The 27,999-nt window shown below is 40.1% G+C and overlaps 2 protein-coding genes and 1 long non-coding RNA gene across 3 annotated transcripts; 1 reads left to right on the top strand and 2 right to left on the bottom strand.

The window, feature by feature from the left end:
• Positions 1-26: 26 nt before the first annotated feature.
• On the top strand, positions 27-16,369 carry TSPAN13 (tetraspanin 13). Its single transcript, XM_068209782.1, has 6 exons — positions 27-208; positions 12,246-12,413; positions 13,528-13,608; positions 14,440-14,553; positions 14,881-14,991; positions 16,166-16,369. The coding sequence occupies exons 1-6, from the start codon at positions 146-148 to the stop codon at positions 16,238-16,240; spliced, it is 612 nt and encodes a 203-aa protein (XP_068065883.1). The 5' UTR covers positions 27-145; the 3' UTR covers positions 16,241-16,369.
• LOC137485326 (uncharacterized) lies at positions 16,185-17,264 on the bottom strand. Its single transcript, XR_011005279.1, has 2 exons — positions 16,570-17,264; positions 16,185-16,536 (listed from the first exon to the last, which is right to left on the bottom strand). It is a non-coding gene; the product is annotated as an uncharacterized lncRNA (long non-coding RNA).
• Positions 17,265-21,468: 4,204 nt separating this feature from the next.
• AGR2 (anterior gradient 2, protein disulphide isomerase family member) lies at positions 21,469-26,801 on the bottom strand. Its single transcript, XM_068209791.1, has 8 exons — positions 26,683-26,801; positions 24,852-24,989; positions 24,470-24,533; positions 24,344-24,396; positions 23,348-23,421; positions 22,900-22,963; positions 22,393-22,476; positions 21,469-21,796 (listed from the first exon to the last, which is right to left on the bottom strand). The coding sequence occupies exons 2-8, from the start codon at positions 24,979-24,981 to the stop codon at positions 21,747-21,749; spliced, it is 519 nt and encodes a 172-aa protein (XP_068065892.1). The 5' UTR covers positions 24,982-24,989; positions 26,683-26,801; the 3' UTR covers positions 21,469-21,746.
• Between the last annotated feature and the right edge of the window lie 1,198 nt (positions 26,802-27,999).

Below are 27,999 nucleotides of genomic sequence, written 5' to 3'. Positions count from 1 at the left end.
TTGCATACATTTACCTTTGCGCCCCGCGGCGGCCAATCAGCGGGCGCCGCTCACCTGCTGCGGCCGCACCCGCGCGCGGCCGGGGGCGGGGCCGCGGCCTCCTGGCGGAGCGGCTGCCGCGCGGGGCGGCGGTGGCGGCGGAGCGATGGCGTGCGGGGGCTTCGCCTGCTCCAAGAACTGCCTGTGCGCCCTCAACCTGCTCTACACGGTGCGTGCCCGCCGCGCTCGGCCCGCCCGCCGCCGCGGGCTCTGCCTCGTCCCGCCGCTCCCGCCGCTGGCTGGGCTGGGCTGGGCTGGGCTGGGCTGGGCTGGGCTGGGGAGGTGGCGTGGCGGGGCTCGCTGCGCCTCTCGCTGCGCCTCTCCCGGCAGGATGTGGCCGCGGGGGTCGGGGGGTCCGCGCTGCGGCCGCTGGGCGGTCGCGGCTTCCGGCTCGGGAGGATGGGCTGGGAGGGGTGAGGGGGTGACAGCGGTTAGGCCGGGCTTTGTCACCGCGCGGACGTGGCTGCTCGGGATCAAAATCCAGGGAGGCCCGGGAGCGCTGCCCGCCCGGAGCGGCGGCGGCTGGCTCGTCTCCTACAAGGAGCGGCCCGGGGGCCCGGCCCGCCGGTGCCCTTTTTCTCCGTCTGGAAAGGGCGCTGCACCAATTCAGGCGTGAAGCAGGGAAGGGTTTGTTTTGTTATTGCTCAGCCAAGCATTAGCGCCCAAATAAGTGCAGTTCGGTCAGTGACGAGGCCCCCGCACCCCCGGTGTTCCCTGGGATGGACCAAGGCGTTACCAAGTCGGGCTGCCTGGGTGGTGGGAAGATACGTGAGCGGGGGGGAAAACAAATACGATGTTAAACTGAAATAAATTACTTTGCTGGGGAGCTCTAGGCAGGTGCCTGATTCTGTTCCAGCATGTTGGAGGGCTTATTTTCAACAGAGAAGGAAAAAAAATCCCCAACTGTGGTGTAGCTACAGAAATTTTTTCCTCGCTATGTCTTTTTAAGAGCTCAGAAATAACAAGAAACGAGAGTAAGTGTAATGGCTTCCTCTCACAGCACATCTGGAGAGGTAGAATGTCCTCTAATGTTTCAAGTTTAACAACTGTGCTTGGGAGTGACTTTCAGCAGACTGAAATTGGGGTCAGCCAGTACTTGTGGGCAGTTGTAACTGTGCTTTTCCAAAAGCACTGCCTGCTCTGGGCTGAAAACAAGACTGGAGAACAAGCAGGTCTAACGCAGTTCATCAGAACAAATAGTAGCTGGCAGTAACTGGACCCGATGGCGCTCACCAGGATGGAGCACGAAAGGGTGTGGAAGCACCTGTGCTGAAGCCAGAATTGGTGGATGTTCTTGCATGTACAAGATGACCCAACCCCTCCTTTCCTCAGAACAGAGCAGAAGAGAAACCTTTTTGTAGGAGAGGCTGCACTATTACTTGGTCTCCATCCTTGGAGGAGCTTGAGTGAAATATGTTCCTGAAAAAGTTTGGAGCATGCTTAGGCAGCGCAGCCTACCCTCTGAAAGACAGCCTGGATCCTGTGATGTGTTGTGTTGTTGGGCTACAGCCAGCCAGAACAGGGAGAGCAGACAGGTGTTTGGTGTCTGTAGTTGAAGGTAAGCTTAATGGATGTAGAGTGTCATGATGGAGCTAAGTCAGAATCATAAAATAGCTGAGGTTGAAAGGGACCCCCGAAAATCATTGTGGTCAGCTTTTCATGAGATTTTCCTGTGCCAGAAGATGGGTTATAGGTGTGTTATATATATAATTTGCTTTTCAGTTAAGGCAAGACTTCTTTTGTCATTATTGCTATTATTCCTTGAGTGACAGAAGAGTGAGAGTAATCTGGATCATTCTCAGATGGATGCACAAATAATACTGTAATGTCATGTGGACAGCAGGTGTTTTTTTTCTAATGACTCCATCATTAATTCTACAGTCATATAGCCAAATATTAACCAGGTGTAATGAGTCTGATAGGTCTTTTGGGCACATCTGGCCTTAGCAAGGGTGGGTTGAACTTTTGGACTTCTGTAGTTCTGTCTTTGGTACCTGGACAGAGTATTTACGACTTTAATCTCTGCTGTCTGCTTGAGTAGACTTTACTTTGTGGGTGTCAGTTGACCTATACAAAACATATGTTTTTGCTAAAGGGAAGGAATGACGTCTTTAAATGACAGTTACAAGAATATCCAATTGTTATTGTTAGTATTGTTTATTAATTATAGACAAGTTACAAGACTTAATGCTTTTAATTTCATAATTGGAGAAATAACACTTAAAGTGCTTAGTAGGCCTGGTAGAGTTGATTAGTAAAGTGTGTGGGCTTTTCTGTTCCTTGTTTAGACAGAAACCTGAAATAAAATATTGAAGCAGCACAGTGAATGATGGACTTTTTTTCTCCCAGCTGGAAAAAAAAATACAGAAGCCAGTCAGATCAATAACTTAATGATTGTCTCTTTAAAATAGTGTTGATTCACTAATAAACGGTGAGAAGGGAATAGTGGTGGTAAGAAGGGATAGATGAAACTTCTTGGATGATTTTGTAGCCAGCACTGATGTATCTATATGACAAGAATTAACCCTGAAAACTTTATATTGGAGGTTTCAATTTACATTCTGCCTTTCATTAAAACACTCTGAGATAAAATATTATATTGGAGGTTAATTTAAGAAAAATTTTTAGTACTGCCTTTTTTGATTTTTTGTAGTAGTACACCAAGAAAAATATATGTCCTGGCAGTACTAAATCAGTTACTGGTTTAAGGCAAGAAACCAGAAACCCACTAACCCAATTGCTCACTTAATGTTATTTTCAGATGTTACTTTGCTGATGACTTTTGGTTCTTCTCCTGACCTAAGTTAGTGTCCTTAGGCCCTGATTCTGTTTTTCAATCTATTTTGTATGAGTAATTCTGGCATCTATGCTGAGTCTTGCTGACTTCAGTATGGTTCCTTATGGGTAGAGGAAGAGTAGAAAAAAATAATTGAGACTATTTACTGACTCTGAGTACATGATGATGTATATTGTTAGAATAAAGCCTTACATGGAAGAACTGAATACAAGAACCTTAAAAATACTGATTTTGGGTATCTGACCTATTTAGTTTTTATTTAGTCAGTCATATTTACATTTCCCATCAAATGAAAAATCTGTACAAACTGTTTAAAGTGCCTGTCCACAGAATTAATCCAAATTCAGGGATGTGTTTGTAGCTTACAACTTAAGCTTCTAAGGAAATCTTCAGTATCTTTGTTCATACCTGATTTTTGGAGAGGAAAAGGAAGTTCCTAACTAGTGGTGAAAAGTTGAAGTAGTAGGTGAGCCATGAGATTACATGTTCAAATAAAAAAAAAAGTACTGACTGTTCATTTGGGTGGTATGGTTGGTTTTGTCACCCAAGCAGCTACTTAATTATTGCTGCAGCAGGAAACATGAAATGTTTGTTGGCAGCATGTAAACATCTCATATTTTGATGACCAGGCTTTGTTTTCTTACACCTAGAGCAGCCATTTGATTTCAATTAAAACATACAGTACCTTTTCCATTAGAAGTGTGTATTTTTTTAGTAGCACAAAGCTTATTCGATAAAAGCATCCACATTTACTTGTAAGACTAGAAAGTACTTTATCAAAGCAGTTCACTTTTTATATTGCGTTGTTCTCTGAACCTCTTTTTTTTGATTGCCTATTAAATGGTTTTTGCATCCATTTTCAAAGCACTGTGTTTGAAAAGTTTTTTGGGCTTGTTTGTTTTTTTTTTTCCTATCACTGTCTCTTGTTCTCTGGGTGCTGTAATTATTGAAGTTGCATTTAGGTTTTCTGCCCTCTTTATCAAACTTTCTTTCCCTGTATTATGGAAATACGCAAAAATAAGTACAGAACTTCTCAGATTTGGACTGTGTGTTCTTGGTATCATAGGATGATTTGGGTTGGAAGGGAACTTCAAAATCATGATAGTCCAACCCCCTCTGCCATGTAAAGGGACACCTACCACTAGACCAGGTTGTTCAAAGCCTCATCCAACCTGTCCTTGAAGATGTTAAGAGAGTTTTTAATTACTAATATATTTTATAATAATGTTTGTCTTACTTTCAGAGTTCCTGATGCAGAGGAATGTAGCATCTTCCATGCAAGTCTGTCTGCTTCATCTTTTTGCTGCATAGGGGAAACTTGGTGTTAGAGGCAGGGTGAACATCGGGATTTCCCTCGGGAAAGGGAACGTGTCTTCGTGTTCTCTGATATTTTCTGACTGGCGTAGTGGCTGCACAGAGCCAGGTACAAGCAGACAGGAGTTAGAGAAGCACAGCTCTTGCCTCAAGTGGTGATTTTTTTCAAGTTGATTAGTGAGTCTGCTATCTCTGAGTGCAGCTCCATTTTGGTTTGTCCTAAGTTTGTTTTCAACTGTAAGATAAAATACCCACTGCTTGCCCTGTCTGACAGGCTCTGGTCAGCATTTAGGTGTGCAGCATCAAGAGTTTGCCCGGCACCAGTCTGTTCTGTGCTGGTCTCCCTCATTGTTATGACTGGATGCTCAGCAAATGGGACAGGTTGCCTTGGAGCCATTTGTGTTGTTCTCAAGAACATTTTGAAGATGGCAGTATAAGCTGGCCTCTCTAGTCTTGACATGTAAATAAAACTGGTACAGAAGCTCCCAGGTATTGGTCAAGGAAGCTAATGTTGGTCTTGTCAGTCTTGTGGCCTTTTTATTTTCGTAGGCATTTTGGGAAGGTTTCTATGCTCACGCTTGAAAACACAGAAGAATACAGACAGATATTTAAAGAAGAAGAATACAGATAGATATTTAAAGAAGAATACAGATAGATATTTAAAGATTTTTTCCAGGGCTTGGAAAGCCCCTCAGCTATACTGTGCGTCAGTTTATAGCCAAAGTGCCAGCAGTTTGTGGTGGTGGGTCAGAATGGAGACGTGTGCTGGGTCCTAGACCAGTTGGGAGAGGGTTTTGGCTTTTCATTGTCTTGTGCAGAGTGCTCAGTGGCATGTGGAGCTAAGAAGGCAGCCTGTCCTTAGGGAAAGAGGAGAATGACAGGTTGCAGAGGAGGAGGGTATATGGAACATGGTGTGTTTTGAAACTGCTGGTCTTTTCAGCCATCCTGGTGGTACAGGTAGGCACTTTAAAACCAGAACAGTTATTGAGAACCCCTATAAATGCCCTGTAGAGGCCTTGTAGCTTACGTCATTAACTGTGGGGCTTTGTACTCTTTTTTTTTTGTTGAAGGAGATACGATGTGTGGAAGAAGGATCTGTGCGCTCGCCAGGCTTTGTGAAAACATTTCATAACCTCTTAAAAAACAATGAACAAACACGCAAGTAAAAGAAAACATTTTAGAACATAATTGTTCCTGCTGCACAGCAGAAAGCTTCCATTTCCAAAGACCAGAGCGTATTAAGCAGGGGTTAAATCTAACTGACATTTTAGTGTGTAAATAGTTTGTTACATGGCCAATAAAGTGAATAACTTTACAAGGCCTGAAACTGAAAGAACAGGCTTTTGTGATAGGATTCAGGAATGCTGCCTTTCACATAAATTGCTTGTTTCGCACTGTGTGTCTCAAGGCTGTTCAGTTATCAGACTACTTATCCCTCATTAAGTAAGTCATGTAAAGGTGGAAGGTTTTGCTTTCTGTTAGAAATCCTTTGGAGGTACCAAGAGATTTCCTTTGCTCTCAGTAAAGCTGAAGTAGTACTGTAAGGAAATAAAGTTTCTTACAGGTTGAGTAGCTTACAGCTGTGATAGAAAACAATTTAGCTTCATTTTAACTTGCTAAAGGTTATGGTTACACCACTATGTACTGCCTGTTGTTTTAACGTGGTGTTTTTAAATTAAGTGCCAGAATCAGAATTGTCTTCTAGATTCCCTATGCCTGTGCAGAAATGGTTGCCCAGGTGGAAGGGGAGAGTGGTGGAAACCTCTGCCTTCAGTATATATGCCATTTGACATTTAAATTTTAAAACACCCTTAAAAGTAGTAGAATATGAACTTACATGCAGGGAGAGAGGTTAGAGAGGATGTATTTCATAATTTGTGTAATCTCTCTGGTTTCAGTTCCTGTTCCAAATTCACTTTGACAGCTATTCTCTAAATATTTCCCTTGCTGATACGAGAATAAATGCTGTATAATTTCTTTACCTAGGAATGGGGAGTCAGTAGTTAATGAAATTTAAATTCTGATGTGTAGTTTTTACCAACTCCTGTTTGTACTGAGGTGGTAAGGAAGCAGTGGGAATACCAGCTTCTGCATATGACTTCCTTCCTAGCCAGCAGTCCAGTTGAAATACCAAAGAGTTGCCACTTAGTCAAGACAGCAGATTTGCTGGTGGCTTGCTGTTGTAGGAAGGAGGAAGTGGTTTTAGCATTTGAATTGTTTCTCATGGTATTGTACAGAGAAATAGTTTGAAATCTTTGTTTCTTTTTTGTAATGTAGACTATAAACTTGCACGTAAGTACAGAAGGGGAACTTCTGGAAAGAAATATGTTTTTTCCAGTACAGGAAGGAGGGAATTGAGCAGCTATGTGCACAGGAGAACTTGGATTTAAAGAAGAGAGCAAATTTGGAGATTTATTAGGGAAACTGTTATATTTGGAACAGCTCTGAAGTTCAGATGTGTGTATGTATGTGTATTAAAAAGCGAAGTTGCCTAAACTGGCATCTGATCTCTTCCACTGATCTTGAACTTTAATCTTCCCTAAAATTTTCCCTATAAAGATACTGACATTGGAGTAATGTTTTGTCTACTGACAATATGCTTGATTTTTTTTTTATCATTTGTTTTACTCCAAAGTAGAAATACTCCTATCTCACTGGGAAAACCACTGATCTTCACCTAGAATTTGTGCTGCCTAAAGGTTTGTTCTGGTAAAGCACTTACTTAATTTCAAAATTGCTAATTTATATATTGAATTATGCTAAGCCTATATTTGTGTGTGTGCCTTTAAGTAAGGTTGCTAGGGTTTGAATTGGTGGAGAAGATAGTCCTTGGTCAATGCTAAATCCACATCTTATCTACCTGTTAAAACTTTGATTTTTGGTGTGGAGAGAGTGGCATGATCAAAGTGCTGGCTGTGGTGTTTGGGAGTGTTGCTTGGAAGGCATTTTTGGGGCTTATCAGTCCGGGTGCCTACTCAGGATTATGAGTAACAGTAGCTTGCTATCTGTGGCTTAGCCTGCGGAGTCTTGGACACCCCTGAGAACAAAGATCACCAAACCACCTTGCAGGTGTGTTTTCTAATGTCCAGTCTGGAGCTCCCAAGCTGTTACTTATGATACCCAGAAGAGTTTGCTTCCATGTTTATGTAATGTGCCTTCAGCTTTAGTTAGTATGTGATTTCCCCTAGGCAGCCTCTTTGTCATATTAAAGAAACCCAGCTCCATCACCTGTTCTCAAACCTTTCATTATGAAGTCTGTATGCCATTTTACTGACTCCTGCCAGGTTCTCAAATTCCTTTTCCACCTAGGGGACTTGAAATAGAACACAGTATTTGAGCTTCAGTCTCACCAGCATTGTGTTTCCTTTGACTGCACTCTTGCTTTCCCTGTTTGCAGTGTGAGCTGATTCCTGGCTTGTATTCAACCTGACAAACAATTTGATCTCCATATCTGTCTCATTAAGGCTGTTGTTCAACTGGTCTGATCTCAGGCTCCACTGAAGCACCCAGGAGCACAATTTTTCATTTTGCAAGGTTCCTAAGTTTGGCTTTTTCCTCAAGTTTATCAAGGAATATCTGAGTTAAATCTCTTTTTGGAGGGTCAGCCACTCCTCCTTGTTTATTATCATCCACATATTTTCTGAGAATTCATTTTGTGTTATATTCAGGTTGTTGATGAAGATATTGTGTGATATTGGCTCCAGCCTTTTTGGTGGTGCTTACCTGCTACCAGATGGATGCTGAGCCATCAATTACTGCTCTTCAAGTTCAGCAGTGTGGCCTGTGGCCATTCAATCTAACAGGCCATTTCTCCAACCCTCCTATGGGAAACTGGATTAGCCCTAATCAATAAAAACTGGACTGTGATTTCAGATATTTCTGCTAAATATGTCAAGCAAATATTTTAAGTGTTGCTAACCAAAGCTAGCCTTGTGTAAATAAATTCATATAGGTAAAATGAGATTTCACAGATAATTCAGTCTTCCAAGGATGACACGGTTTACTTTGGGAGGCTTCTGCTGCCATGAAATGTGGTCTCAGTTAAATAAAATGTGACATTCAGCAGCTCTGTAGAGAGTCCTTCTTCCTTCATTTATCTGAAATACTTGACCTTTTTGTGGGTAGGTAAAGCTTGTATGTTTAGAATGTACATGTTACTCATTTGAAGTGGGTTAGGGTCACTAATTTTGTTTTGAGTACATTATACTGTAAAGCCATAGCAGCTTCAATTTTAAATATATTGCATTTAAATCCTTTAATATCAAAGCATTGGAATAAACACTGTTGAGTGGTCATTTCCAGTGGCTAAACACTACATAGCACTATGAGCCTTGCATTGTTTTACGGACTTGAAAAAATTCTTGTCAAAACAGCTTAAGTTATTTTTCCTTTTTGTAGTAGTGTGCTTTTACTTTAGGTTTTTGCATTATGACACTAAAAAACTATAAAAAGTTATTCCTGTCATTCAGATAGTCTATGCCAAACCTGAATATGAAGGAATAACCATAATTTCATCTTTCAGTAAACATGTGGAGGAGGCAGAAACTTAATACTAAATCACTTTCTGGAGTGAGTAATAAATCTGTAGTCTCCATTTCAATTTTGAAACAGTCAATTTTCCACAATTTCAAGTGGCAAGAAAGGAGTGACCAGTAATGATTTTGATCCAAATCATGGATCTGCCTGACTAGATACAGCATTTTCATATAATTTGTCAGCCAGAGCTACTGTGATCACACTGTATTTCCAGATGTTTTAAGGAATTGGACAATGGACAATTTTGTCAAATGAAAGAAAATAGAGCCTTGGTATTACGCAGGTAACACTTGAAAATGAGATTGATAGCTCTAAACTTGAATGGTTCACTAATGGGTTTACAATCCAGAGAGGCTTATTTTCCCCACTTGATTGAAAACCAGACCTTTTCTAGATCCCAAATGTGGGTATTTCTACCAGAAAAGCTTTTTGTGCCATGGTGTCAGGATGCTTCTGGTGTCATGCAGATAATTTTATGTGTGTATCATCAGATTAATGTAAGATGAGATCAGTAATGGCATCAAGAAGCAATTGGTACCCTGCACCTCACAAACTGTGCTTATCCAGGAGGTCTTAGAGGCACAGATTTTGTCTCTTGCTTTGAATTCAGTATTCTAAGAACAAACTAATTTCATCTAATGCTTTTGGACCTCTTATGAAATGAAAAAAGAGCTGAACAAACAGATATTTTGGTATCCTGGAGGCAGATTGGTGAAAGATTTGCCCTCAGACAGAAAAGTATTGAGGAAAACTATTAGGAACAAAGTTTCATCTGCTCTTCTTTGTGGAATAACTTGAGCTTTGTCAATGCTTATGAGATTTTTTTAAAAGACCTATGTAGTGGAAGTGTGAGTTCAGTATTTAGAAGCTGATGCAGAGCATGGGATGTCAGACAGCACTTCTTGATTGGAAATTGGGCTATGGGGTTTCTTTAGTTACTTGCTTCTGGTACTTACATGGAAAAATAAATCTTTCCAGTGGAATGAGACAGTGAAATAAAGTGAGTGGGCATAGATCAGAAAAGGTAGGTCTTGCAATAAACTGTCTAATTAGCTAGGCTAATTATTAATGTTCTGGTATTGGGAAGTTGATAGCTTTGTACAGCATGGATTCAGAAAATTTGTCTGTGTAAAATCCAAGGTGTTTTATTTTATTTTTTTCTTCAGTCTTCTCTGTAATTTTGATTCATGACACCTTGACCTGTTATTTTGGTTTTAAATAAATGAGGTAATTTAAGCTTTTTGTTTAAGAGAAACAAAGACAAATGTGAAAGCATCCTAAACTCTGCTGGTACTGAAAAATTCCTTTGAATTTTATATTGTTTTTTGTCTCTTTATGTGTTAAAAGAGATGTGTAGGTATGACAAATATCCTGCTTTTATTCTTGCAGGCTCTTGAATTTCTTGAGTGGATTACTGGCTTTTGGTAAAAAGTTTTTTGAGATGCATTCCTGTGTGAACACAAAAAAAAATCCACCTGCTGTGTTTAGATCTTTATGAGCATCTCTAGTTGTTTTACTTGCTTTCTTGATGTTATCTTAGATTTCCATGTTTCAAAAGCTGCATTACATAGGTAGTCCTCTAAAATGTATTTAAATGGAAAAAGTATACAGATGTATTTGGCATTAATACCAACAAGAATTCCCAGCTGTAGGGTAAGTATACTAAAGTTTTAAGTTGGAAGTTGCCTTTTTTTTTTTTTTTTTAATTCTTCCTGCCTCTGGGTAAGCAGTAAAATGTGCTTCATGAGAATGTGCCTTGTTTGAATGGACATGGTGAGCAAGCGTAAGTGCTTGCTCTATACCTGTTTTAAACAAAGCCACGTAGCTGAATTAGACTAAGTGCCTACTGTTTTATATTGTTGGTTTGGATTTTTTTTAAATAGCTATAAAGCCAAGTATTTTTTGGTGAGAATTTTTGGAAAATTAAAACTTGCATTGAATTTGTGTAATTTAACAGGGAATTTAATGAGTAATGTTACATGTAGGTCTGTTTCAAACCAGAGAGTCTTGGGCATCTTGTGCCTTGAACATCTGGATTGGCTTTGTCTGCTGCTTCCCTCCTGCTGGACTTCATTACAGATTTCTCTGCAGCTTTTCATGTTGGAATTTCTTTTTTCTTGGGGTTGTGTTTTTTTGCTGTGGAAACAGGAAAGGCTGGAGCTTCCTGCCCATATCAACAATAAATCTCTGTGAAATAATTGGGGCAGATTCCTGCCTGCCTTCCCTGAATACCATGTTTAAAAGGAAGGAAACAGCATAAGTGTTTTGGGTATCAAAATAGGATTCACTTAATAGTAGAGCTATTTTCTTGAAGAAATATGCAGAGGAGACAGGATGCCTTTATTGTTTTACTGCATAAAGTCCTTGAAATTCAGATCTGAAATGTATTTTTGTGTGACCGTGTTAACTGTTGTGTTACATTATCAAGTATGTAGAAACTTCTTTAATTAATTAATGCAGTTGATTACAGTAAGTTTTGGCAAAATGCCCTTTTTTACACATTCAGACCTGTGCAGCTGTATCTTCTATTTTCTTTAAATATACTGCCACAGTTTAACAAAAGATCTGAAATTTTGGTTCTTACACCACTCTGAATTAGAGCTGGTGATTTTTAGCTTATTTGTCAGCTATGTTATGATCTACAGTTTAGTGTCTCTAGTCAGTCACTGATAGTACAACATGGCTTGACTTATAGGTAGTTTGAGTTGTAACAGTGTGGAAGAATATGTATGCCTTAAAACATCTGGAACTGAAATTACTTACACAATTGTTGCATCCTGGATTTTGGGTTCAGATTAGGGGTTTTGATATGTATTACTTAGCCAGTTTTGTGTACCCCTTTGTACACCCCTGTTCCCCCCATGGTGTCCAGCTCCAGATCAACTCCAGCAACCACCCCCTGCTCCTTCCTGAGACTTCCCTGTCGGTTACCCCAGCCCCGCAACCCCATTCGCCCCGGAGCCTGTGTCCGCCCCTGTCGCGTCCCCGTTGGTCACCCCAGTCCATGTCACACCCTCGTAGCCTGCCCCCAATGGGTGAGGGGGGCTTGCGCCTCCCTCGGCCCGCCCCCTATAAAACCCCACTCCGTTCTTTGCTCGCCGCCATTTTGTCCACGCAGCGCTGGAGAGCAGCAGCGCTTCTCCATTGCAGCTCCATGCACCAATAAAACTCTCTAGCCAACCACGTGGACAGAGTGGACAATTCCTTCCTTCTTTGTCTCATCCCTCGCACCCGGCAGCAGAATGCGGCCAGCCCACCCCGGTGCGCGGAACGCAGAAGCGCCCGGAAGCAAGCGGTGTCCCCGAGTCCTGCCGACAAGCAGCGCCATTCCAAGTTCTCTGGAGCTGCATGGGGCTGGGGAAAAGAACGAAACGTCGCAAAAATGCAGCATCGCACACAATGATGTGGAGAATTGGTTTGTTTAGGGTTGTGCTTTTTCTCTTTGCACCAGAAAGAAAAATTGTACCTTTTTAAAAACAACTTTAATGTAAAAAAATTACCTGTGTGTGGGAGCCTGTTTTAATATGCAGTCTAACTTTGAGTTTTCTCTTCCCTCCAGCTGGTGAGCCTGCTGCTGATTGGAATTGCAGCATGGGGAATTGGTTTCGGCCTCATCTCTAGTTTCAGAGTTGTTGGAGTGGTAATTGCAGTAGGAGTCTTCCTCTTCTTTATTGCCTTAGTTGGATTGATTGGTGCAGTGAAACATCATCAAGTATTGCTATTCTTTGTATCCTTCTGATGCATTGCATTGATTGCAGCGTGGTTTGAGCCGTGTAAACAACCTCCTATGTCAGCTGAGACTGCTGGGGGAGATGCTTCAGAAAGGGAACAGAAATTCACAATCTTACTTTGGTCAAGTGCAGTCTAAATTAGATTTCCTTCCCATTTAACTTCATTTCAGTTTCCTTTTTTCCCTCCATTGTTTCTGCTCTGAAGATAGAAGTATTCACATCTCTTTTTAAAAATAAGAGTATTTTAATTCTTTGAGAGCTTTTATGGTAGCTCACTGTGTCACAGGTGCCTCATACTGTGTGCTCAGCCCTACACGGGGCTAAAGTAGGTGAACTATTAATGTTTAACTTCTGTGGTCTGTGAATAAGAACTGACCTTCACAAACAGCTAAATTGTGTGAAGTATCTGCCTCTGAATACGGCAGCCAAATTTTGAAAATACTCGCCAACTTTCAAAACACGATATTTAGTATCAAAGTTTATTCTTTTTGTTTTATACCATCTTCAGATGCAGTAGTACAAAAGTGTGTGAGGTTGTGTTCCAAGAGCAACTCTTACCTTTTTTTTTATAATCTACACTAAAGTTATTTTTTGTAATTAATTACAGGACTCTGTCATTGAAAAAAAAAGTAATCTGAATATGGAATACCCAGAAAAATATTTTCTCTACTACTTTATTTAAGTGAAATATATTGAAATTACATGAGTCCCTAAAGCTGGAGGAAATGGCTGGAGATCTTGCTCTCAAAGCTCCTTTTATTGATTGAAATTACATGAGTCCCTAAAGCTGGAGGAAATGGCTGGAGATCTTGCTCTCAAAGCTCCTTTTATTGACCTGTCTGCTCATGTTTTCTTGATAGGCAAGAAATACCTAACAAGGAAATACCACCTATGTATAGTTGTAGCCAAAAAGAGATAATACATAGTGATTGGGTTTTGGGAACATTATTTAGGTCATCTTTTCCACATCCATTTGGAATTTTGCTTCCACAGTTCTTTTGTTTCAAAGGACTTACTGTTATCCATTGAAATAAGTAATACCATTAGGTGCATATGTTGTAAAAGCAAAATTAATTTGAGAGTATATCCTTAACTATTGATTGTTTCCAGTACATGATTATTCTTCTGCTAGTCTTTATTGTCCAGTTTTCTGTCTCCTGTGCCTGTTTGGCACTAAATGAGGAACAGCAGGTAAGAAACGTTTCCTGCTTTCTCAGTTTATCTGTAGCATAACACTATAAATATATATATACACAGGCACATGTATTTGTATATAGTCCTTCATAAAATGGGGACAGAGCATATTTTAAGAAAATCAGCATTGTCCTATTTATTAAAGACGAGATAGACCTTGGTCAGTACTTGGATCTGGTAGCTAGAAAGAAATACATTTGGGTCCTAAAATGACTTTTTATATTGATTTTTTTAAGCTTCCTTTCTAGTTTATGGTCACAGGTGTAGCAGCATGATATCTTGAATATATCTCATGTTCAGCAATTTCAGATAAGCTGATGAAATACACAGTAATCATGGTGTCAGTTTGATAAAGTCCTTGAATTGTTCTTGTGTAACTGGAAAGATCATAACTACATTAGGCAGTTATGTGTGAAAGTAGAACAGTCTTCCCTGTGGTGTGGAGACCAGTTCTCACTGCATAAGAAGTGGGTGAGGGCGCAGTGACTAAATAATCAGTTTTGCATGCGAGGGTGCTTTTTGTGTATAGCCTGGGCAGTCCCAGCCAGATTAGTTGCATGTCCCTTTACTAGTGATCTTGTCAGGTTTAGCAAAAACCAAGGAAGGAAAAGAATTATACCCATGAACGTGCTGCTGTTAGCTGCTGTTCTTTCGTTGGCCACACAGCCTCTTTTGACACTCCAGTCATTCTTTAATATATTCATATTCTCCAGTTAAGCATCAAGATCTAAAGGCTTTAGTTAGGGCATTATCAACTAGATTTTGTATTTTGGCTTGCAGTGTAAAACAATTCAATTATTGTAATATGTATTTGCTTATGGCTTCTAGAGTGAACTTCTAGAGGTGGGATGGAGTAACACCAACAGCGCAAGAACAGATATTGAGAGAAATCTGAATTGTTGTGGATTCAGAGTTTTTTATCCAAATGAAACCTGCGCCGCTGTAAGTTCAAGTGTGAAAAACCGTAAATTCTTGATACTGCATTTGTTCAAAAATGTTTCCATAGTTACAGCAAGCAGCATTTTAACAGATGTGTAATGTAGTTGTCATAGAAATACTAAACTCTTAACTTACTGGAAAGACAATTACAGGGCACCCTGCAAAGTTTGTACTGCACTGTCATTTATATATACGCATGGAACTCTTGGAGTCTTTTAAAACTGCTGTAGTTTTGTCCATGGGTAGCAGTCTCTTCTAGAGCAAACTCGATGCTTTCAAACAACAAAGTGTCATCAGCAAATGGAAAGCAATTCACTGTTTCTGCTACAGGATTGTCTTAGAACTCTCCACTGTAGACCATGTGCACCGATAATGGAAGAATATTCTGGAATGGTGCTGAGATTTGTCGGTGGAATAGGACTCTTCTTCAGTTTCACAGAGGTGAGTGGGTGGTTGGAAAATTGAGTGCTTTTTCCCCACTTTCAAAGCTTTGTTTTGTGAAACATAATTTTAGGGGGTTTGTTACAGGAAACCTCAGTCCAGTCTCAGGAATCGGATAATTAGGTCCACTTTTTCAAAGCTATGACCTTGCTGACAGACCTGTGTCTATCAGAAGGAAGGCTTTGCTTACAACTTTGTTATTTAGACAACAAACCTCAGCATTAAAATGTGGTGCTGTAAAGTTTAAGCTTTTCAGAAAGTTAGCTGTTCCAAGTGTACCATTCTCCAACAGTACTAAGAGTGCTGTTGCTTTACCTTGTTCCTTCTTCTTCCCACCTATTCCCCACTCTAGCACAAAAGGTCTTTGAGGTTTTTTTTTTGGTGCCACCTATAGTGCAAATATAGAGTTGCATGAGGAGTCAACTGTATTTTAAACAGTAGGTTAAAATTAAGAAGGTCTGTTGGCTCTTTGCTTTAGTACCATGATGATACATAACTTGCTTTATTGATTGGAGTATAAAAATCCTCAGAGCAGGTCTTTTCTAGTCCCAGAGTAGAGCATGTGAAAGTTCTCTTCCTCCTCCTTAGTGCAGTTTTGAGAAGGTTTGTACATATGACAGCAAGAAGAGAGATAGAGCAGCTTAAACAGAATCACACTGATCTCAGCTAAAAATGTGAAGATGCTGGGAGGGGGGAAGGTAGTTGGGGGGAATGACAAGATTTGAAAATGCACAAGAATAGCTGCATAGTTAAGTGGTAATGGTAAAAGGAAACAATTCAGAGGATTTTTTTATCATTATATTAAAAGCAGCTTTATGAGTATTTATCATTTGGGAAGGGGAGAAGAATAATTTAACTTTTGTTGTAACAATGGGAAATTTTTTATTGCATTGTGAATATGGGTTTGGCTTTTGTTCGTAGTTTTGTGGGTTTTGTTTTGTTTTTCTCTCTGTTGCTAGGGTATGATTTTATTCAGAGAGAGGGGGTGCATTCTTTTTTCTAATTAGGAAAGATGGAGTGTGGTTGTACAATTTTAGCAACAGTAAAATATCCTAAAATTGTATCCTAAACTGAAAATTCTTTGTCATGATTTTGTGTTTAAAACAAATTCTATAAAACTAGAAGATGGGATGGAGACCCTCTGCTTAATAATATCTTTGGTTTTTATTTTCAGATTCTCGGAGTCTGGCTGACTTACAGATACAGGAACCAAAAGGATCCCCGTGCAAACCCTAGTGCATTTATTTGATTAGTTTATAAAGGACTAAATCTTCTCTCTGCACCCTCTACTTAAAAATACTGATTCTACATAGTTTGGTATTTCTCCATAATAGGTATTCTACATCTATTCAATATTGAACACAAGTCCTGTAAGAAATGTGTAGTTTTCATATTTAATTTCTATTGTTTTTCTTCTAAGAATCTCTATCTTAAAGTAGATGGGTGCATTCAGTAGCTGGTCAGAGTTGAACTGCTGTTTAAGACTTTGTTAATTGTTATGGTAAACTCTATACAATGAGTTTTATAGCACTACTGGGTTATCTGCTGTAAAAAAAACAAACAAACAAACAAAAAAACAACCAAAAAAACCCCAAACCCTAGAGGTATTTTCTGCTGTATTCATTGATTACAAAAATTCAAAAATTCATATGAATTCTCATTAAAATGATAAAAATTCATGGTGGATGGTTTGGTATGATTTACTTAGGTTTTAAAATGTATTCTAGTAAACTTTTTTGTCTCCCACTTTCCTGTTAAGGTAAAAATAGAAGCTAGAGATGTTATTTTCTATAGTGCACATAAGTGTATGTTAATGACTACTGTAGTCTTCACCCCTCCCCTTTCCTGTTTGTTTTGGTTTTCTGGTAGCTTTAGAATTTTATTGAGAATAAAAACAATGTCAATGAATATTGTAATTATGAGAACAATGAATGAAGAAAACCAGGAGAATGTAATCTGTAGCTGATTAACTTGAAACTTTTTTTCCCTTGACAAGTGAATGAGATTTGGTATTTGCACAATCAATGTCTGTCATCTCTGATACAAGAAACTTGATGTCTGGAAAGTTGTTGTACAGCTATTTTTTTTAGATGGTGTAAAGTCATTGTTGTAATAACTCAGCAGTGTATATTTCTGTGTCATCCAGATAAGAGTCTTGATTTCATGAGAGATTGAATGACATGTAAAAAAAAAAAAAAAAAAAAAAGGCAACAAAAAAAAAAAGCTTTCCGGTAGTTTGTTTTCTGAAAACAAAGAATTCAAGTTAGTATGGTATGTTAGAGGAAAGGGTGATCCCTCTTGCTGCCTGTGAAAGAAGTGGTGCATCAGCTGAAACAGCAGACATCTAAACACCCAAGGTGCACAATATCCCATTTGTTTCTAATCATACTGATTGCAGATCTGCACTTTCCCTTTTCTTCATTCATTCTTCACTCAGTTGCTGCTGCTGTCAGGGTAGGCAGTTGCTGTAGCCTGAAAGACAAGTCTACAGGAAGAAAAGGGGAAGAGTATTAAAGGCCCTCTGCCAAGTAATACAGCACCTGAGCAAGGTGGAATGGAAATCTGGTGGCAGACAGAAGTAGATTCTTATACAGTCAGTCACCCTTTACCAGAGACATCTCTCCTTACTCCCGCAGAGGAGGCAAAAAGAAGTTGAAACACATGCCCGTCAGAGCACTTTCAGACTCTCATGAGCTGAGTGCTTCTGAAGAAGGAATTGAGGTTTTGAAGGGGAAGAGCATAAACTGAAAGCAGAGGGATGTCAAGAACTTGCTATAGAACTGCTTCTCTTCAGGTGTAGCTGAATTTTCAGCATCCATGGTCAGCACCTTCTCCTGGAGCTGCTCTGGGAGCTGCTGCTGTGCCTACCCAGCAGCTGTGTCTGGCTCAAACACTTGGAGATCCAGGTTAAGAGCCCACTCATGTGCTGAAATACCTTAAGAGCATTCAGGCCTGCTGAAGTCTAATAAAATGTACACAGTGGTTTTCTTCTCCCAGTTGCTGTTCTGTTGCCCTCAGTTTCTCTCCAGCCATTCCCCATACATGTCAAGACGACAGTGATGATCTCATGGCTGCCTTTAGGAACAGTTCATTTTCCTGGTCTACACAGGCTCTGTGTTTTGTGCATTACAGTAATAAATCCAAGGAGTTGTCATATGGAGAGGGTTAATGAAGCTTCAAATAATACAACATTGCTGCTTCAATTCTGACTTTTTTCATGATTGTTTTTGTAGTGCTTAGTTTTGGGTGGATCTGGTTTCATAAATATGGTAGATTATACTGGAGTTAAATGTGCACTAATGCAAAAATACTGAAAATATTACCACTTCCAAAACTCTCATGTCTCATAATGTGAATTTGTTTTAGTAGTCAGAAGATGGATCAGTGGATTGTATGGAATGATTAAAGTTTTTCTATTGTATACATTGTCTCTTTGGGATTGTGGTTAAACAAACCTATTCACATACACAAATGTTGAAATTCCCAATCAGAGGTGTGGATTTGTTTTCCAAACCTGATTCTGAAGGGGAATAGTAAAACACAATGAGTCTGACTTTGTTTTTAGGAGGTGAAGAGTGTTGCCTCAGAGAAAGTCTGACTCATTTGAGTATCCAAGAAATGCCATATTGTTCTGACATGCCAAACTAGAGCACTTAAAAAAGTTATTTTTACCTATTCTTGGTGGGTTTTGTCATTGAATTTTGTTGCTTTCTCTTCTTGAAAAGCATTTTCAGCTCTCAAAGATTTTTTTGTTGTTTTCTAGAGATGCATTTTAATTTTCACCTGATTGCTTGAGGTTTGGACTTTGTAACCAGATTTTCTAAAAGCTATTTACAGCAGCACAGTGTCACAGTAATGGAGTGATTTAACTTGGAGCATTCTTACTGCTTGCATTAGATGCCTTTTGGCTTTAGTTTGTTGAAATGCTTTCTTCAAGTTGGTTATTCTGGAAAAATGTAGAAAGATGTCTTCTTTCAAAATGCATACGCATTTTTATCGTATAAAAACAATTGGCTATAAAGCAATCTAATTCTTCTCCATCTATGTGAGAAAGTGAATCCAGATTTTTACTAACATCCTGATACTACTGCACAGTACCTGCCACCTTTCACATGAAAGTAACTATTACAAAAGGGAAGGCTTGTATAACTTGAAGTGATATCTGTAAAAACATACCTTAAAAGCTATAGCTGACAAGTGAATAGGAATGTGTTAGTGTTCTTAATTTACATTATTATTTTAGACCTAATTAATTAGAAGATTGCCTGAATGCCAGTGGAATTCTTAAAACCCGCATATCCATCCTGTGTACTTTGGGTTATCTAACGGTCATATGTATTTTAGCAGTGATTTCCCAAGTTTTCCAAAGAAATTGAAAAAGGCTATTTAAGTATCTCAGCTTGGCTTGAAGCCTTTGTAAGCCCAAAAAAATATCTGTATTTAGAAAAAAGGATTAAAAGAGCAGGATTAAGTTAACCATTTATTTATTAAGAGTCTTGCAGATTTGGTTGTGGTGAAAACTAGATGAGAAAAGCATAGCCTTGAGTGCAAAAAAGAAGAATTTCAGTTTCAAAAGCATTTCTTGACACTTGCAGGCTGGACTAACTTGTGTATTTGCATCTAGGCATGTACATTAGTAGACTCTTGTAGTTATGCCTCATATCCATTTACTGAATGTTATACATAGCATTAGTACCTCTGCTTAAGAAAATGATGCTACTTCCATAGAGTTATAGAAACAGCTTTGTAAAACATGATGGCACAGGCAACCCTTGCTTTATGTCACACAGATGTAGCAAGAGTACTTTGGGTTAAGTAAGTAAAGATAATTCTGATAACCAGCTGCTCTGGCCTCCCTTGGTGTTGTCCTTCTGCTAAGTGATATGACCACATTTTTTCCTGACTGATAAGTGATTCTAGAGACCATTTCTGCCCCCCCACTGCATCTCTTTTTCCTGTGTCTTTTGGATGCTGCAATAGAAAATAACATCTTACTGAAGTGCTGAAGGAATGCTGAATTCCATGCCTGGGACCCTTTCCAGGTACCACCTGAGGTTTTCTGGTAGGCAGGGTTCACACAGCTTGCCAAAGACCTTTTAGCAAGTACCTCCCTTCTGATTTTGCTGAGAGATTCTCTTGAGCTGAAACCCTTGCTTCTCTCACCTGTCCTGCCTTCCCAAGCATTTTCCTCTTGTAGTTGTGGCAGTAATGGTAATAGCTGTTAGTTCCAAAGAGCTGAGAAAATTGTGAAGGCATGGTCCTGACCTAAGTGTTTCTCACTGATGCTGCTGCTGAGTTCAGAGATAGCAGGTATTTGGGGCTGGAAAGTCTCCTTTTTGTGTAAGTCTTTAGGTAATGCATACTCTCATGGTGTTCATCTGCAGCGTTTATTTTAGTTCTGACTTCTCTTGTCCCTTTTGGGCTTATAAATAAGCAATCATGAAATCAGCCAGTAATCGATGGAGTATCCCTTTCTTAATCATCTCAAGGCTTTACTGAAATCTGATGGAAGCAGGGACACTTTAAGGGAAGCAGTCATAGCTTAAATCACTTCAAAATACAGCCAGTTCAAAAGAAAAACAAGCTCTGTATGCAAACAATCCCATTCTCTAGTTTCAAGTACTTTTCTGTGAAAGATTTTCACTTTTGCCATCCTAGCTGTAAAGAAAGGGCTGATAATGAAAGCTCCACATAGGCTGGTGCTACTAGGAAATAATTTGAGATAAAGTAGGCTGAGTAATAGAGAGCTTAGCTAGCTGCTGAAACTGGAGATAAAAAGCTGCTTTCCTCTGCTGGGTTTGGCTGAATGAAATTGATTCTCTTCACAGCAGCTTGTGTGGTGCTGTGCTTTGGATTTGCAGCTACAGCAGTGCTGATAACACAAGGTTGTTTTCTGTGATTGCTGACACAGAGTCGAGGTCTTTGCTGCTCCCTCACACTACCCTGCCAAGCAAGTACACCTTCTGCAGGAGAAGTGAGACAGCTGAGACAGCCAACTCCAGCTGATTAAGCGGATACACCACGCTCACCATACAAACTGGGGGAGGAAGCAGGAAGGGAGGTACATTTGGAGTGATGGTGTTTGTCTTCCCATGTCACCATTATAATTGGTGGGGCCCTGCTCTCCTGGAGGTGGCTGAACACTTGCCTGCCTGTGGGAAGCAGTGAATTCATCCTGTGTTTTGCTCTGTTTGTGCACACAGCTTTTGCTTTACCTATTAAACTGTCTTTATCCAAACCCATGAGTTTTCCCACTTTTAATCTTCTGATTCTCTTTCCCATCTCACTGGAGTGGAGTGAGAGAAAAAGTAGCTGTACGGGGCTGGGCTGCTGGCTGGGATTGATCCACAGCAGCCTTTTTCCTCCCAAAGTGCTTGAATGTAAAATGCAAGCTGTGGGCTCAAGCAGCACAATGATTTTACTATTTTTTATAATGGTAGATGAAAATAAGGGGAAAAAAATGAAAACACAGCAATGTTTTGTATGTAAACACTTGAAATGAATTTATTTTTTAAAAAATCATTTTTACAGTTGAATCATACAGTATTCTTCCGTACGCCTTAAAATAAAAGCCTCCAGCTTTTAAAAATGCTGCCCAGTACAAAAGTGCTAATGTAAAACTTTAGTGTTTATGTACTGAAACCATCACTACACATCACTAAATATCACTCTAAATAGTCTCTTCACCAGTATCAAGGTGTGGAGAAGAGATGGAAGATAAGACTTCATAATATTTAAGGGCTTTCTTCTTCCTCTTACAGTTCAGTCTTCAGGAGCTTCAGCGCTTTCTGCATATTTGAATACACTAGAAATGAAATATTCATGCATGTTATTTTTGCTGCAACTTCCTCTGCCAGCAACCAAAAATGCTTCAGAGAAAATGTCATTATTATTAAAGCTTTTAATCACATGCCTATTGCTATAGGGATTCAGATGCACTTACTCTTCCAAGCAATTTGTGAACGTCATGGGTTTAATTTTTACTGGTGGGAACGTTCATTAATGCCAACACATGGGCAGAGACTGGAGCTGTGCAGCAGTGAGGGATGGCTGTAGCAAACATCTTTTCCCGCTCCCATAAGGTTTCCTGACCTGGCCTGTTGGGACTTATGTATGAGTTCTCACCGTTGCTTGCAGTGAGCGCTGCTGAATTATGCAAGTTCCTACTGACGTATGCTTGCTTTTAAAACAGATGGATGCTTAAAGCTCCAGGGCTCTGCCATAATTTTCTTCATCTCACTGAGTTTAAGTCTAGCATCCTGTTTCATTTTAATCCTGGTTAAATGTCTTTCAGCAAGTACTGACTGTGAGAATCTGAAATGCCTGGTGTTATTCCTTGTCGCATGAAAAATACAACTGCTTTCAGAATATTTCCAGAATGTGTCAGAAGACTCTACTTACACAACGAAATGTCAGAGGGCTCATATGCATAGAGACGGTTTGAGTATCTTCCAGTAATATCTGCTCTCACAGTCAGGGAAGGATCTGGGGGAAAAAGGGTGAGAGAATTTGTAGAAGTTAACCTTCAAGCAGAAGGAAATAAAAGGAAATAAAGCTTTCTGCACTCCTGCTTGCTTCCTAAATGTTTTTGTGAGGCATATCTGCTTCTGCTGACTAAGCGATTGTTCTAAAAGGGGTCACTGACATTTCAGTTTTAAATGTTGTGTTTGCAAGTTTATTAGGAATGGGATGAGCTACCCATTCCAGTGACTGTGGCATCAGCCATTGAGGGATGAATGCTGGACCTGTGAAGCTGGGTGGTATTGAGTCAATATTTGATCCACAAAACCAGCTTGAACCTTCGTGTTTGTCATGAAATAAATTCCTGTTAATCAGCCTGAGGATTTGAGATGCATGGTGCAGCAGGGGTTCTGTTCTGAGATCAGCTTTGATGCTTGAGGTACTCACCTATGAACAAAACCCGAGGGACGTACTGGCCATCAGGTGCAAGGTTCTTGTCTGTGGTTTCATACTTAAAGAAAATAGAGAAGGTTCCTAGTCAAGGAGGGCATGTTACATAAACACTTTTTTCCTTCACTGTACTTTGTATTATGAAATACAGCTCAAATAATACATTTTGCAGTTTAAGAGATTCTGTCTGGGATGAAGTTTTTTAGTTTTTTAACAGCTGGAATTGCAAATTGCTGGGAGTTCATGTTATTATTAAACTTCACATTCCCTTGCATTCTGAGTTTATGATAGCTACAAATGAAAAATACTTACTATGAAATCTGTTATGCTTCAGCAGTGGCCATTTTCCTAGCCAACCCTAGCTATTAAACTCAAGTTAGAGAAGCCATAATTAAAAGCAGAACTTTGTCGCTTTCACTTAATTAAGTGTAATTAGGAAACTTACCACAAGGTTCAGGAGAATGAATTTTTCAGCCAGTTTCTGTATATCTTTGTGTTCAGCAAAGACCTTCTTGAGGGCTAAAGTAGAAACAAATGGGAAAGAAAATGAATAGGATGCCCTTGAAATACATTGTCCTCCAAAAAGAAATTCAAACTGATGAAACAAAAAGAGAATTTCCAGTTTACAACTGCAGCAAAGATTTTCAGTTCATTCCATTGGAACATGATCCATTCATTTTTATTCTGCATTAAAGAGTAATTACAGTAGTGCAAAATGTCCCATCTTCCTTTGGAGAGTTCAGCCAGCTCTCAAATTCTCTGCTTAGGTTTGAATTTGAGCATTTGACCCTTCAAACTTCCTGTTCTACTATTGTGATTTCTGGCCCCAGATCTTAAACCACCTGATAATACAGCATGCATGGCTTCAGACAAAAATCTTTGGAAAGACCCTTCTGCAGTTACTGGAGCTATGGATGGATGCAAAGATCTTGCCATGTGGACTGACTTGCAGGAAGGAGGGCCCTCAGATAAATTCAAAGACACTAGGAAAAGAGAGTGCAGTTACCAGAAATCCTGGAAGAGCTCAGTTTCAGCCTGGATTGATTTTAGTCCCTGGCTGGATTCAGTCTCAATCACTGATGATATGGTTTGAATATGGTCTTTCTGACAAATTGTTATTTCTTGCTACTGGTCTTGCTATTGATTTTGGCTGATTGTGCTGTGAACCAAATTCAGATTTGTCAGACCCTACCGACCTGTGCTCATTTCTATATCCATTTGGTATCATGCAATACTGAATTACCATTTTTATTTTATTTCTACACATTGGAAAACACCTTTGTGGTACAGCAACTTGAAAAACGCTCCCTATGCTTGTGCAAGCTGGTACTTCACTAAGGTTTAAGCAAAACGGTGGCTGATTTTTTTCTTTTTAAAGCAGAGTTTTTCCAGAAAATTAAAACAATTTTTTTTTTCCTCCTCCCGAGTGCAGAAAGATTACCTTGGCTGTGTGGGCAGTCTTCCAAGTGGTGGATGATCATCAGGGGTCTCTGGCTGGAAAAGAAGAGCTCTCGTTAGGAGCGGGGGAGGCACGGGGGGCTCAGGGTGGGCGCGGCGGGGCGGGTACCTGTGCTTGGCCCGGAAAAGCGCCTCCTCGTAGGTCTGCGTCCAGATGAGCTGGTCTCCCCAGCCTGCGAGGGAAGGGGACACGCACACCCTCAGACAGCGCCCTTCGAGCGGGGCCGGGACCCCGGGTGCGAGTCCTGCCCCTGGCCACCTCTGCCGAGGGGGCTTGGAACAAACCCCCCGCCAGAGGGCTTTACAGCTGGAGTGAAGGAGGAGGGGGTGCTAGCAAGTACTAGAACAGCTTTTGCAGAACGAGTTGCAAGAAAATGTATTTTTTTAGAACGGCATAGTTCTAAAAATGAACTATGAAGTTAAATGTTCACAAGACTGCACTTTTTAAAAAATTTGGTGGAGAGTTTTTTTTTCAGTTGTTTGTTTTTTACCTCTGGAGAGTGTCTGAGGCAGTTTTAGCTTAGCAGCAGTGTCCTTTGAATCCTTCTTGCCTGCATCCTTTGCCAGAGCACAGGAGATGACAATGAGCAGCAAGAATATGGACACGTAACTCTTCTCCATGGCTGCTCCTGGAACAGGTGGCAGAAACTCCGGGTCATTGCGGTGCCTCCCGATGGGCGCTGGCGGTGAGGCACGCAGCAGGTCAGGACAGGATCGCTGAGGCAGCGGGTCAGGTCACAGACACGCAGCGGGGTGAGGCAGGGCTGGAAGGAGCGGCTCCAGGCCACGCCTGGGGGCACGGGGTGAGGTTTGCTCAAAAACGCCCGCAAGGATTGGGCTATGGCCCTTTTAGGATGTGCATGTCTGTGTTTGTTAACTTCCCTCTCTTCTTTTTACATATGTTGAATATGCTCAGTAAAGTAACAGAGTTACAGCAATTCCAAAAGTCTTAATATGTTCACAGCTCTACCTTGAGCTCCCAGTGCTAGAGTAACCCAGCTGCAGGTGCCCAAAAGTTCATTTGTCTCAGCTCTTCCCCCATTTTGCTGTGGGAGCGACTCAAATGAGAAATCAAAAATTTTAAGCTAGGCTTTACAGTGAACTTTAGCATAAACACAGCTTAATGGTGTTGTTGAAGCTTCCAATCCTGTTTTTTTTCCTTAAAAATATCACCTAATCCTTAAACCCAGGAGAACGTATAACAGAAAGAGTTGGGAGGGGTTGATGTGTGGCCCAGTGAAAACTGAAATGGAGTTTGGGGCTGGAAGCAGCACAAAGCAGGGAGCTTTTCCTGGGCCAGGCTGGGGCTTGGAGATGAGATAGGTCTGATGGAAAGCTCATCAGCATTTCAGCTGAAGGGGAAAATCATTTCAGCAACATGACCCTAATGTTTTCTCATTACATTTCCTCCTAGAAACTGGAACCAATATAAGGGGTACAAAAAGAAAATTTAAGATGTTCTAAAAGCACTACAGAACATTGAAAAGATTCATTAAAAAAAAAAAAAAAAAAGAGAGAGAGAGAAAAAACAAGCCTGCAAAACAACCCCCACCACAACCAGCTACCTGTTTTTAAAGTTCAGACAATGAAAACTGAGCTCCAGGAAAACAGAAGAGTTTTTCCAGGTAGGAACTGCAGGAGGAGACATGGAGACATAAACTGAGTTTCCATGAGACATACAATGCTCTTTGCTACTGGGATGTCCAATAGAGCTCAAACATCCAAAGAGTCCCTTTTTCAAGGGTATGAAATACAACTTTTGCAGCAGACTGCATTTCTTCCCCAAGAAAAGTCTCTTTGGCAAGGAAGAAAATTGCATGAAGTTCAATTAAACTCTGGATTGTCAGCGTTGCCTCAAGAATTGTTTTGGCTAGAGCTGTATGACAGAAGTAATGCTTCTTGAAAAAGAAAAATAATAAAATAAAAAAGTAAGGGACAACCAGGAAATTGAAGATCAGGCACACTAGGCTCTTGTGGAGGCAGCATGCAGAAAGCAAAGAGAGAGGAACATTAAACCTTAAAAACTCCTTAAAAACTGCCTCTGGAAGACATTGTGCACTTTTGAAAAGCTTTCCAAAATAACCCCTCTACTCCTACTCCTGTTTCTTTCTTTTTTTTTTTTTTTTTTTTTTTTTTTTGTTAAACCTGCAAAGCCAATATTTCTATAGACTATAGACATTTTCCTTCACAACAAGCTGTGCTGGACTGTGCCTGCTTTGCTGCAGTCTTTTCTTTCCACTGATCAGGTTCCCCATCCCCAGCTAGCTCGGGCTCACAGCTCCCCTGGGTACCTTCTGAAGCAGGGACTGTGCAATGCCTTACCTTGTTTACTCTCCCAGACGCCTGCCAGGATGCGAAGGTGTTCCTGGTTTCAGTGTGAATGCCGCTGTTCCTACTGCCTATTTATGCACCTTCACACCCCAACTCCACCCACAAGCTTTGAATTTGAATACTACTTTCAAAGAGCTAAACTTTCTAGTTTTTCCCTACCAAAACGTTCAGAGTTAATTTTGTAATTAAATAACATTACCGTTTCCTGTCAGATACTGTATCTAAAGCTCAGAGACATTTCTGTAGACTTTTGGGATATTTCTTGAAAGGTGATTTTAAGATTGGCAAAGATCCAAGTACAGGTAAGCTTAAATCAAGACTCCTGATTTGCCTGAAAAGTGATTTGTCTTTTTTTGATTGGCTGGAAAATCAGTATGGGTTGCTGTTCTTTTAGTCCTTAGGAAGAGTTATATTGATGACTCAGAACTGTGGATGTTAATTAGATAAATAACTGTGCACATTGTACAGATATGTGTGCACACATGCACTTATAACAGCACATAGAATTGTAATTAAACCTAAAAAAAAGTTTGTAAAGGTCTCCACAAAAATGTGTTTGGAAGCTATACTAAAAAACTGTGTTCATAAGCAGAGATCTAAGCCAACATTTAATTTAAATTCCACAATTAATTAGTTGTGTAGACATTTATTTTTAACTACAGCATGAACCCTAATCATCTTAGGTTTCAGATGCACGTATAATACAGTGCAGTGCTCAGGAAAATTGAGACCTGGATGGTCATTCCTGCTGCTGCACTGACTGCACACAGTCCTTCCTCAGTGCAAGTCTGTCCTCAGCAATGGATGCTGAAACTATGGTATGTTCTCCTTGCTGCATGCCTCATGTATTTCAGTGAGATTAAAATCGTGTTCATGGGCAGTGAATGCTTAACATTTCAGAGCTGGGTAGATGAAATCCATCAGATATGGATTTTCCTGTTTGAAATTCACAGTGCTGTCTGATGGCTGCTAAAAGCACCCATTTGCTACAAATATGCTTGAAGAGAATTAAGAGCTTTAGATCTTAGTGTGGATTTGATTTTTTTTTTTTTAAATGAATAGTAATTAGGAAAACAAAGTGCAGAAGCAAGATGGTGAACTCAAGCAAAAAAAAATTATTGAGTTCTACCATGCTTTGCTTAGCTGCTTGATGTATTAGAAGGGTGAAACAAAAGCTCCCAGGAATATCAGACATTTTAACTGCCCTTTCTGTATCTTTCATGAAATAAGTATGTTTCCTGAGAGAATTTGTATATAAATTTCTCCTTCTCCTCCAGCACTTGTCCCTGAAGATTTACAGATGTAATT

Source organism: Anomalospiza imberbis, chromosome 1 (genome assembly GCF_031753505.1).
Source record: "Anomalospiza imberbis isolate Cuckoo-Finch-1a 21T00152 chromosome 1, ASM3175350v1, whole genome shotgun sequence".
Classification (NCBI taxonomy): Eukaryota; Metazoa; Chordata; class Aves; order Passeriformes; family Viduidae; genus Anomalospiza; species Anomalospiza imberbis.
Note: the sequence above shows the minus strand (reverse complement) of the source record. Positions and strands in the feature narration are given on the sequence as shown.

Coding starts and splice junctions, on each gene's coding strand:
- TSPAN13 (XM_068209782.1), top strand. CDS start 146: ATGGCGTGCGGGGGCTTCGCCTGCTCCAAGAACTGCCTGTGCGCCCTC. Junction 14,554..14,880: donor CAAATGAAACCTGCGCCGCT/GTAAGTTCAAGT, acceptor TTTCTGCTACAG/GATTGTCTTAGAACTCTCCA. Junction 14,992..16,165: donor TCTTCTTCAGTTTCACAGAG/GTGAGTGGGTGG, acceptor TTTTATTTTCAG/ATTCTCGGAGTCTGGCTGAC.
- AGR2 (XM_068209791.1), bottom strand. CDS start 24,981: ATGGAGAAGAGTTACGTGTCCATATTCTTGCTGCTCATTGTCATCTCC. Junction 24,534..24,851: donor GCCTCAGACACTCTCCAGAG/GTAAAAAACAAA, acceptor CTTCCCTCGCAG/GCTGGGGAGACCAGCTCATC. Junction 21,797..22,392: donor GCCCTCTGACATTTCGTTGT/GTAAGTAGAGTC, acceptor TTTCATTTCTAG/TGTATTCAAATATGCAGAAA.